Raw genomic sequence first — 12,104 nt, forward strand, 5'->3', positions numbered from 1 at the left:
GGCGATCGCGCCCGCCAACTCTGCTGCATCCGTCCTCTCCCGAGCGCTTGGCACCGGGCCCCGCGCAGGATCGGCGCTCGAAAAGCGTCGTCGATTGACGTCCGTGGTGAAAAAGATACCTCGGTGGGGAGGCGTTTGGGCAAACCGCCTTTGGAGAACAATGGCTCCCCACGCGTGCCTGAAAAATTACCGCAACCCATGGCTGTGTCCCGAAAAGAATATCATTACGGTATCTGTTAGGCGCTTGCCGTGTGCCAAGCAGCGAAATGGTTGTGAAGAAACTTTTCCCGGGCGACAATAACGAGAATGAGACACACGGTTGTGTCTTTTTAGGGAACAGAGGAGCTGCAAGAAAATGCTCTGCAGCTGTTGCGATCTCACAGAGAAGACGGCCGTGGGTTGGTAATTTTATTAGGTTTTCTATCTGCGACTGACTGCAGGCTCCTTGTGGGCAGGGACTGCGGCTGCCAACTCTGTTGTACCGTCCTCGCCCGGGCGCGTATCACAGTGCTCTGCACACGGTAGTAGGCGCTCGATCGGTCCCGTCGACAGAGCTTTGCGAATCCGGATCTTTTAGATTCTACTCTGAATTTCCTTTGTCAGCCCTCGAGTCGGAGAATCCGTCACCCCTCTGGGGGCCTTCTCCTGGGGAGCATCTGGCTCAGCCACGACTAATCAATAGCTTCATCCCTCGCCGCCAGAATCCTGGACCGAGCCGGGGGGAGGGTTTTTTTTTTTTTAGAGCAGACATTAATGGTCCCTGGGGGCGGTGGGAGGGAATAAGGGGGAGTCGCCGAGACCTCACCGAGGACGGGCGACTAAGGCAGCTAAAGCGACCCAGGAGGGTGTCGGGGAACGAAGCCAGCGGATTCGACCGCCGTCTCCCTACCTGGGTAGGTCCCGCAAAGCCCTTCAGTCGGCGAGGGGCAAAGCCTTTCGACGACTCTATCGACTCCATTCTTCCAGTCCCCTAAATTCTCCCGACACAGGAGCAGTAAGTTCTACTACGGGGGGACGGAAGATGGGAGCAGCTCTCTCAACCCCACCGGCGGAGGTGAACCGGACCACCACGCCCCCGGGGCCGTCTCTCCCAGAGGGAGAAGTCTGCTCCACTACTCCTGGTGCCCCAAGAGAAATATACTCTGGAGACAGTCGGGACCAGGTCCGACATTCGTTCTTCTCCGTCTGGAAGCACAGGTGCTTGCCTTGCGTCACATTCTAAGGGGGTGGGAGAGCTTAAACCCAGAGCGCCGTCCAAGGTCTACCAATCTAGAGGTGGGGTCTGACTGTGCACCAGGACAATCTTGGGGTTGCAAAATCAAGGAGGAATGCACGCTAACAGGGATAGAGAGAGAGACAGAGAGAGAGAGCGAGCAAGACTGAGAGTTAAAACGGCACAATCTGAATGCCTTTAAAGTTCTGGAATCTCATTAGGGAAGATCTGGGTGATTCAGGGACACTGAATTTGGCGGGGACGGGGGAGATGGGGGCACAGATGGGACACGGGAGAAACGCCCCTAAAAATATTAATATCGAAAACGGAGAGACGTTTAGGCTGGCTGGAAGGCAACTTGACAACTCTAGAGGTGCCCCTGAAGGGAAGGGATCGCCACACCTAGAAACAATCTCAGCCGACAGATGAGATGGGTTTATTGCCTGCTTTCTACCTCCTAGGCCCTTTTACAGTGGGAATTTTACTCCTCCCGGGCTAGGTAACCCTCCAGCTGAAGGACAGGGCCAGATTTTCCAAGACAAGCGGCACCTTCCGGAGGGCAGGATGAAGCACCGTGAGCGGGAGGAAATCCTCCGCTTTCGTCACGGGGCTTTCTTCGGGGCACCGCTCGGCATCCTCAGCTACCGAGGGGACGCCAGAATTTAAAGGGGACGCGGGCCGACGCGGCCGAGATGTGCCCCGTCCCCTCCCGGCTGGGATCCCTGGGCCGTTGAGTTTCTCAGCCTGGCCCGCTGAGGGCAAACCGGAGGTGGGTTCCTCATGGGACACGGGGGCTTTTGCGCCTGGGTCAGTTTCGAGAGCAGACGGTGAAACCCGCCGCCGTTATCGGGTACGGCAGCAATTTCAGGAGACTGTAAAGGACCCAGGGCGGGGTGGCGGGGACTAGGGGAGGATGGCCTGACGCGGTGGCATTCCTGACCTCCAGAGACGCACCGTCCGGGCTTCCTGCCCCGGCACGCTCCTCCTTCCTCTTAAGGAGCCGGGGACGCCTACGGCGGCCCTCCCTCCGCTGGATCGGTGCTAACTAGACCCTTGCAGGGCGGTCGGTGTGAGGGCTGATCCGGTCAGTCGGCCGCCCGCCCCCGGGGCCGGCTCACCGAGGCTACCGGCCCCAGGCCGCAAGCCCCTGGGGCGGCAGGGATCGTCCCTTCTAACGCTTTGGCATCGGACTCTCCCGGGCGCTTAGGACAGGGCTCTGCACACGGTAAGCGCTCGATGAATACCGCCGACTGGCCCCAGAAGGCGCGGACTGAATGCTCGGGACGGTTCCGTCTCGCCGGGAAGACGGAACCTCTCCCGAGCAAAAAATCCACGGATGGCTATGAGACGCTGCCTCACGTTAAGAGCGACTCCCGCTTCGGTCTTTAGGTTCCGAACTTCTAAACGGCCGACGCTTTCAAAAAATTTTTTTTATAAAAAAGGAGTGGAGAAATTAACTCAGCACAGAGAGGTTAAAGGACCTGCAGCCTCCGTCGGGACGAAGCAATTGTCCCTCGCGAGGACTTGTGGCTAACCTCGAAGCTTAAGGTCTTCCCAGTTTTTCGGTACTCAAAACTACAGAGTTAAGCCTTTCTAGTTCCTTTTCCCAAAGTTCCTCCCCTCGAAGAGATTTACTTGTGAAGAGCAGAGACCAGACTCCACAAATGAGAGCCTGGGGAGGGCAGGGAAGGAGGTGTAAAAGCGTGGCTTCTACCAGGGAGAATATTGGCCGGTTTAGCCGTCAAAACTAAAGCGCCTCAATGTCTCTGGGGACCGTTACATTCTGACAACCGCTTTAAAAGGTTTTTTTTGTGTGTTTTTTTTAAATATCTGCCTCCAAAGAATAGATGGGTAGGAAACGTCACTCTAGATGCAACTGTGAAGTAAAAGATAGCGGCCGTAACCTTGTGCAAAATTAATTTCAGAGCAGCGGAATATTCTGGGGCCGCCCCCGCCCCCGGCAAGGGAGTAGCCTTAGAGCGGCCTAGGACAGCGGGCCGGGCTGATGAGGCCGGGGGTGGGGGAAGGGGAGAGGAGGGCTGAAAATGGGCGAGAACGAACTGGGTCGAAAGGCTAGAGCGAGGGCAACGGGAGCGGATCAGGCGCCTGGAGGAAGCAGCCACCTTGCCAGATGGAGATATGACAACCGAACCAAAGGAGAGGAGAATTCAAGGGATCGACCGGTCGGCTTTCGGCTCTGAGCCGTGCCGAGAACCCCGGAGGAGCCTCTCTTCCCAAGTCAGGTAAAGAACGCGCCGCCGGGGACGCGGAGCAGGATACTCGCGGGAGCCGGCGGACCTCTCGGATGCTCTACCGGGGGGAGGGGGGGAGGGGGCGGTTAAAAAAGTGAGCCCGAAGGGCGTGTTCAGGAAACGGTGGGAAAGGAGGGGTGGGGGGGGAAACCCAAAACCAAAACCCAAAATAAAATCAAAAAGGACCAGCGAGTTAAGCCAGAGTTTCGAGGGCGCTAGAGGGGAAATAAAAGGGGAAGAGTCGACCTCGTTCCCGAACGCGGAACGTCCCGAAGCAAATGAATTCCAGGGCTCTACATTAACTCTTGCCCTCTGGCCACGGAGAAGGGAAAAGAGGAGCTTGCTTACACAGGAGCACGTCTTTTCTACGTACACGTCGGAATGAAGACAGAAGCGGAGAGAGCTGAAATCTAGCTTCCCGAGGAGTACAGTGCGGAGACTGTTTCAAAAATCAAAAACAAATCAAAAATATAAACCCCCTGGCCCTCCCCCCTCCCCCTCCCCCCAGGAAAGGCAGAATAAAACCCCAAGGCCCCGAGCCCCAGGCTTAGAGGCCGGGCACGGGGTGTCAAAGAACATCTCCGGATGCCAAAAGCCCGCAAGATCTCCCGGCGGATGACAGCTCCGTGGCCAGAGGCGGAGACCCCTACTCTGCCGACTCCGGTTAACGTAGAGCCCCGGTTTCACACGCTCCACCCGCGACGGGCCCGCCCAGCGGGGCTCGGGCTTCTCGGAGGGCCGCCAACCCGAGCCGCCGGACGGAGGGGGCGAGGTCAAAACAGAATCAGGCACTAACAACGTACAGGAAACCAGAAGCGCCGTGTCTCGCGGCAGACTCACCTTATTAGAATGAACGGGCATATCGCATATAGAGCACAGATGGGGGTACCCTTTCGGTAAGAATCCGTGGAAGTCTTCGACATTGCTACTCGGAGGGGCGCCCCGCTTTTTCTCAAAGAGAGATCTCTCCTGCAGAGGGCCGGGGCCGCGGCCCACCTGCTCGTACTCACTGTCAAACTTATGATAGTTATGCGAGCTCTCGCCATAGAAAGAGTCCTCCCTACACCTCTCTCCGTCTCTCAGTCTGTCGTCTTCGTAGTCCATTCGGTCATAATAACCAGACTCTTGAGAACGACTTCCGTGGTCATAGTCAAGGACGGGGTTGAGGCTAGGGCCCCGCTCATCAAAGCTATCTCTTCTAAAGTGCCTTTTCTCTTCCCACTCCTCCCTAGGGACTCGGTACGGAGGCTCCCGGGGGGCCGATCTGCCATCTCTACCATAACTCAACGAAGAGCCTTCTTCGCTTCGCCTCCTCTTAAGCTGCAGGAGGATCTGGGGCAAGTTCTCGGGGGTGATCTTGTCCTCCGGGTAGCGACTCAGTTCGTCTAAGTCTCGGGCCGACAGACCGAAGCTGGCCAGGATGTTACTGGCCTGGTCCGTGTCGCCGCGGTGCTGGGAAGACAGGGGGAGCGGCCCCCTGCTTCCGATGTTAAATATGGACTGCAAATTATGGGAAGAAGTGCTAGCAGAAGACAGGGCGCTATGAGATCCTTGTTGATTCAATGAAGAGCTCATTCCAAGATTCATTAAGCTAGCAAGGCGGGCGGTGCCCTGGTTCATCCTTCCAAGAGATGCTGGCATACTTAAAGACTGGGTGGCGGCCGCAAGAAGGCCTATTCCTGGCGACAGGTCCCGCCCGTGACCTTGGGAGTCCCTACTCAGAGATGACTGCGGGAATGACTTGGACATTGCCGGGCTAGATCTTTCTTGGCTACTTTTTAGGGGGTCGGAACTCTAAAGACGGCCCAAGAGAAAGCTCACGCTAGAAAGCTAGGCACGCTTCGCTTCAGAAATGGTAACGCCAAGAAAGAGGATCACTAAGGACTGTGGCTTCTTCTTCAAGCTGAGAACCAGCAGACAACTCTGTAGAAAAATAAGCAGTTTTAGTCAGAAATCCCTTTAGGCAGATGCAGTTTGAAAAAAAAAAATCAAAAAAAAAAACTTATGCATCATGTTGATTTTAAAAAGGAGAGAGAAAAACATTCAAGATCTCAAACTTACAAGGCTTTATTAACATACCTTAAACAGACTCAAGATGCCCCCAGAGCCTCTACGTTATCCAAAAACGAAAATAATTAGCCCTCTAAGACATACTACAGTTTACCGTCTAAAAGCGAATCTTCTACCTGAGCTTAAATGAACCAGCAGAAGCTTTCGGGCGGTCTGACTGCATTCACGGGTCAGTTTTTAAAAAAAAAAAAAAAAAAAAAAACTTACACAAGAATGAGTCCCTGCCGCAAAAGGAATAAGTACGCACTCTACAACTGGATGCTGAGGTCGCGGGAGGAAGGCTTAGTCCCACCTGAGGTCGAAGAGGGATCCGACCGAAAGGTACCCTGGAAAAATGAAACCTCTGCACCCGCGAGGAAAAGACCCTACGGAAACAAAAGCCGACGACGGCCGAGCCGCGATCGCCTACGGTCGTCCACCGTCCGCGGTAAAATCCACCTGCCGGGGTGAAGACAGATGTGAAAACTGGGAGGTGGTCCCGGCGGAATAATTTAGGGCGCCCGGGCGATTCGGACCCGCAGCAGGTCCCGGCTCCCTCCCCCCTCCACCTCAGATGGTGCTCCCTTTCGCTGGTCTTACGAGGCGAGGAGGGCGGACGGCACCCGGGCCGCAGAGGGAGAGACGTCCCGAAAAAGCTCAGGAGCCAAGCGGGGTAGGCGATTCTAGATCTCATACGGGCTTCGGGGTTTGTTCTTAACCAAAGGCGGACTGGGTTTGGGGGATGGGGCCGCACTTCTGAGAGCTTTCCGAGATAAACCAAAATGGAACCGTGGCCCCCTCCAGAAAAATCCATTCAACCGGAATCATCGTTTTTCGCTCCACTCAAAGGACTTTTTTGGGGGGGGGGGGGGGGGGGGGAGTGGCAATGCAATAAGCGCTTACTATGTGCCAGACACCGTACTAAGCGCTGGAGATCACTTTCACACCCTTAAACAGCTGCCGGATGCCATCTCGGATGTCACGGATCTGAAAAGGTGAAATCGCAGTCCTGCCTCTGTCAAAATCATCCCTGGTTGAGAGCCACGGGACCGATCGACCTCACCGATCGCTCATTGGGTTAATCACAATTCAGTAGGAGAGGGCAAAATATCTTTGACCTGTCCACACGTGACTTCAGCTCGGGAAACATTTTCCTAAGGGATATTCCTCACGCTGTGGGTCCTGCTACAACAGGGAGACATCTCTTCCCTTTATCACCCAACTATCGCAAGGCAGAGAAGTTTTAATTCCATTTTCTTAAAGCTCAAATGAACCCAGCAGGTCGGTTCGGGGGCTAGGGCTGGACGACCTTCGTTGGCTAGCACTCGGAAGTGGTCGATCGAAGCAGGAATTTACTGTACGAATACAGCAGCAGAGGAAGGGGAAAAAAACCTAGGTAAAGGTGGAAGGGAGGAGGGCCTCGGTTAAAAAAGGATGAAGGAAAGTTTACGACGTGACACGGGCTATCAGAGGTGGCTTGGGTCACAGAGAAGGACGTTCTCACACCAAAAAGAGATGGATTTGAGGAAAGACATCGAAGGAATAGGTGCCAGATGAGATCCATTAGGTAGAGGTTAAGTTTTAAAACAAGAAAAGACCATTCTAAACCGGGTTTTTAGAGATGCGGATTCCTTGTGATGAGGGGAGGCTATGTGGAGGGGGTTCAAGTGGGTCCGATTTTTTTTTTTTTAAAAAAGGTTTCACTAAATCGTACAACTGCAAATGTCAGCATCTCGACTCTGGTCAGTGTAGGTGCACTCGGTCTCAGGCTAAAGTTTGAGAGAGCCTTCACCGAGAAAATATCTCGATGCTGACCAACAAAAAAATTCACCCTCAGCGGCAGCTCGTTGCATCTGACCACGGAGGCGGCCAGATTTCCCCAAGGAAGTTACACCTACTGGTTTTGAGCTATTAAGGGGGGGGGGGGAGGACCTTCCGCGTCTCCCAAGGAATAAAATCAAAACCATCAGCATCTCGCTGCTTCTGAACCATCACTGCACCTCCCCAGCACTTCCTAGGAGCGGAAGGGCTGCAGAAAGCTACGGTAAAAGCTCGGACTTTGGAGGCAGCAGGCCACCGATTCTAAGACGGACAGAAAACGGGGAACACGGGAAAACCAGAACCACCCAGAAAGGAAAGTGAATTTATTTTCAAAGTACCACGGGAACTCGTACGTTGTTTCCGGGGCAGCACTGGCTCCAAGTCCAGGCTGGAGTGGTTTGACCCTATCTAACTATGGGACCCTGACACATCAGATAAGAACACGAGACGGAGTACGACAATGAGGAAAATTATCCATGAGAGGGTACTCCTGAGAAAGAGTTTTAGGAGAGCATTTCCTCAGAGCAATTTATAGATAGATGCTGGAGAGGAAAACAGCCTACAGAAATCAAGTTTGGCCAAAGAATAGTCCCTAAAAAAAGAAGAGGTCACTGTCTGCCAGAAGGAATTCCACTGGAATTTGTGATTACATACCCAGTTGATATTACTGCTTTACTTGGTGATGGTTTTTGTCTACCTCCACTATTAGAATGTAAGCTCCCTGTGGATAGGGAACCCTTCATTTTGGACTTGGCCTTCCTTGAGTGTTTACTATGGTGCATTGTGCCAGTGGGCCTCATTAAACACCCGTCCTCCTATTAATACCCTGACTTTACAATAAGAGAAAAAAAAAATCAAAATTTTCTAAGGCTTAAAAATGAGCAAGGTCAGGGTAATTGGGCAAAAAAGTCGGGGAATCAGCTTCGCAAACTGAATTTTTCAGAATGAATTTAAAATGCTCCGTCTCTTCTAAACGCTGCCATCACCCTGGAGCAAAATGCCCCATAAAGGAACACTGTCTCTTCTCATCCTTTACAAACCCAACACTGGGCCCGTTGAGGAGGCGGTCAACTCAGTTTTCTTATAGCTGAGTTGGGCTGGACGACCTTCGTTGGCTAGCACTCGGAAGTGGTCCCTCAAAAGCAGAGGGAGCTACGGTAGGGACCTATCAAAATTTTTTTATAAACCGTTCACAGATCGGGACCGGTCTGGATACTTCTGTGCTAAAAGGGCAGTTGGTGGGAAAAGGTTTTTACAAACGTTCCTGAAGAGCCGTCTGTCGAAAGAAAAAACCATTTAAATCAGCTTCACTCATTTTGGAGCAAAACCTGCCTTCTTTTAGCAGAAGTATAGAGGACGCAAAGGATAAATATGCTGATCAAATTTTCGAACTTCCTGGCTAACAAAGTTCTACATTTACAAAAAATAAACAAAACCAACCCCCCACCCCCCAAAACAGAACACTTCAAGTTACCACTTTGTCATTATTTACACTCTCTGCCACAAACTTCAGTGGCTGATGCAGATATTAAGGAAAAAGCAGGTACAAAACAACACACCTCGTTGTACAGGTTTCAAAGAACGTCATTTTACATGCACACGTTGTACCTGACAATGACTGGGCTTTACAAGGTTGACGACAGGCAAGTGTCCCTTTCGTAAGCTGAAAACAGCGATGGCTGTTATCCTCCCTTTCGCTAAGTGTGATGACCAGCTCAAATATCTCTGGATTTTTCAAAACAATTTCGACATTCAATGAGCTGCTCAGTCTCCACCTCTGCTCTACTCCGACACCACAGACTCCCCAAACGTTCGTATTTCTCTTCGGTCCCGCAGCGGAGTGATTCTGAAAGCGCACAGTGTAATTTTTTTTAATGGGATTTCCTTAAGCGCTTACTACGGGGTCAACCCCTGTTGAGGTATCGATTTCATCGGGCTGGACAGGGTCCCGGCCCCATACGGGGCTCACAGTAAAAGGGGAAAATGTACGGAAGCAGTAGGGGAAGCTGAGGCCTAGGGAAGTGAAGTGACCCACCCAGGGCCACACGGCAGGCAGGGGCCGGGATTATTCATTCAATAGTATTTATTGAGCGCTTACTATGTGCAGAGCACTGCACTAAGCGCTTGGCATGGACAAATCGGTAACGGAGTAGAACGTAGGTCCTCTGGCTCCCGGATCCGTCCTCTTTCCACTAGGCTACGCTGCTTCCCGGATAAACTACAGAAGTCAAGTTCATTTAAAACAGGGGCTTCCTCGGAACAAAGTCCTTTTGCCGGCCAGCTCTCGCGAATTTGGTGACACGTGCTGGCATAAAACAGACACTATTAAATAAACCCTGCTGCTCTGCCCTTCTGTTGGTAGACCTGGAATCAACTCCTAGCCCCCTTCTTGAGCCTGTGGGGGGGGGGGGGGGAACGGGCTCAGGTAGCGGAGAACATAGGAGTCCTTCAGGTTAATCAGTGGGAAGAGGCGTTTCTTCAGAATCGGAAAGGTTTATTGGAAGCGTGGTTGCCCGGGCCTCCCGAGGAATCTCGTAAAGAGGACGGCTTTTAACCTGGGATTTTAGAGTCGGGAGAAATGAATGGCTTGAGGCATCAAGGATCTTCTTCTGCCCAAGAACCCGGGCAGGTGGCTTTTTACGGGCTCCCTTCTCCGCTTCAAGTCCAAGAGAAAATTTGGGGAATTAAGGACCGAAGGAAAAACAGATTCCACAGACAATAAAAGCCTCAAGGATTAAGTTTTAAAGAGCCGGCCTAGCTCCTGCTTCAAAACCGCTCTAGAATCGACAGCAACTCAAGGAGGAAAAGAATCTTCTAGACACCTCCCCTCTCTCCATCACCATCTGGCCCGTGGCATTAATGTCCTCCCTGCCTGTGACTATTTCTCCTACTTTTCATCCCCATATCCTAATGGGAAAGCTCAAAACTGCCAGATCACTCCCTATCCGACGGGCTAATCGTTCAAACGTTCCACTCGCCACGGCAAACCCTTTCAAAACCACCTCGTTTGACCCACAGTTTTGTGCTGTCAAAAGCCACTCCGGTCCCCGAGAATCAACCGGCAGGTAAAAAGGGAAGGCTCGAGAGCTTTCTGATTAAGACTTAGCCTACCCCACAAGGAAAACGGCCACTAAGGAGACCACGATGGCTTTCCCGTCCTTTTTTTAAAACGCTCCCAAGACTCCTGGGATTTTTTTAAATTTTAAAACAGATTGGAATCGGAATCTCGGCCCCCGGCCGGCCCTAAGCGCAGACACGCCACTGTTCGGGAGCTTCCTGACCTTGGCCAACGGGCCGATCATTCTCAAAGCCCGGGCGCCGAACCGTTGTCGCTTCACCACGGCTTGAGGCTTGACTCCTTCGTTACAGGTAAGAGGGGTGAGAGAGGGCTCCCGGGCGCCAGGGTAAAAGCAGCAGCCCCCATCTGGGATTCGGACGCCAAACCATGAAGACAAATCCAAAATGCGGGACCGGTTTCATGCCACACGATGATGACAGAAGCTAAGGAAACTGACAACTGGGAAATGGTGGACAACCGGCAACGCGACTCGGCCTGGGGGGGGGGGGTAGAGAAAAAAAATCTATCCCTACCAATGGAGGGTTGTTTTAGCCACCCCCAGCCTGGCTGGATGCCCGGGCGACTTTCCCTTTTAGCCACTTCCCCATCAGGGTGAGCGGAGGGCAGGTGACCGACCAAGGCAGGCTAACAGTTGCCCAACTCCACCGGGAAAGAGAGCCACTCCCAGGAATCTTGTCAGCTTGGTCGAGGGGTGAGGAGGTAATGACCCTGGAATACTTGGGAGGCTCCTAACCGACCAGCCACACGATAGTAATCGCGGTACTCTGTGGTAGGTTGCTTCCTATGCGCCAAACGCCGTTCTAAATGCCGGGGTACATGCAACGGGATCCGATCGGACCCGATCCCTGCTCCAAATGGGGCTCACAGTCTCGACAGGAGGGAGAACGGGTGTCGAACCCGCGCTTTACAGATGAGGAAGTTGAAGCACGGAGAAATTGAGCGACTGATCCAAGGTCTCGCAAAGCAGGCAAATAAATGGCAGGGCCGGGAGTGGGACCCGGGTCCTCAGGCTCCCTGGCCGGGGCTCTTTCCACAAGCCCCCCTGCTCCTCTATCACAATATAAGCTTCGGATTTTGCTAACGCAAGGTCCCAGTGATCATGAATCCAGTTGTTAATGTTCTAATTTAAGGGCACGTAACCGATTTTCCTCAAAACCTCACTTGAAGAAGATTCGGGGCAATTTTGAGCAAAGGGCTTTGAATGGGGGGAACACTGGAGAATAAAGCAGAATGCGTTATCTTATTTCTAACAGCTGCGTGTCCTCATAAAAACAGGTTGAGGAAGGACCTTATATCGACACGAGGGAACATTAAGATTCCTACTGATTTAATGATTGGAGAGGTCTCCATGTTTGGTGTCTTCAAACGTATGCAGACTCTATTATCTTGATCGTTATTATTTCCTGTGGATCCATTCCTCTATCGGGTCATTTCCAGCCACGACCTTTTTGAACACCCCTCAAAGGGCCATTCAAAAGGAAACCCTGACGGGGACTCCCTCACGCGTGAAGTTCCGCCTGAAAACATCACTCCCCAAACACCAAATGTCTCAAGTCCATTTCGTTTCAGCCTTCGAGATACCGCCGGGTTTTCCCCTCCCCAAAATAGCCGCTACTAATATTACATAATCCCACCCTAACCCCCTTCCCTTCACATGAAAGTCTGGTCCGCAGAGTAACTTTGCCCAGCG

The 12,104-nt window shown here is 52.6% G+C and overlaps 1 protein-coding gene across 5 annotated transcripts in view; it reads right to left on the bottom strand.

Moving 5' to 3' along the window:
- MATR3 (matrin 3) overlaps positions 1-12,104 on the bottom strand; it is a 29,369-nt gene that overhangs the window by 13,426 nt on the left and 3,839 nt on the right. For 4 of the 5 annotated variants that reach the window (XM_029052360.2, XM_029052361.2, XM_029052362.2 and 1 more), the window contains one exon: positions 4,306-5,388. The exons of the other annotated variant lie outside the window; for it this stretch is intronic. In XM_029052360.2, coding sequence (XP_028908193.1) covers positions 4,306-5,214 — 909 coding nt within the window. In that variant the 5' untranslated portion in view covers positions 5,215-5,388. The remainder of the gene's footprint in view (positions 1-4,305; positions 5,389-12,104) is intronic. 5 annotated transcript variants of the gene reach the window in all.

This window comes from Ornithorhynchus anatinus, chromosome X2, assembly GCF_004115215.2.
Source record: "Ornithorhynchus anatinus isolate Pmale09 chromosome X2, mOrnAna1.pri.v4, whole genome shotgun sequence".
In the NCBI taxonomy this organism is placed as follows: domain Eukaryota; kingdom Metazoa; phylum Chordata; class Mammalia; order Monotremata; family Ornithorhynchidae; genus Ornithorhynchus; species Ornithorhynchus anatinus.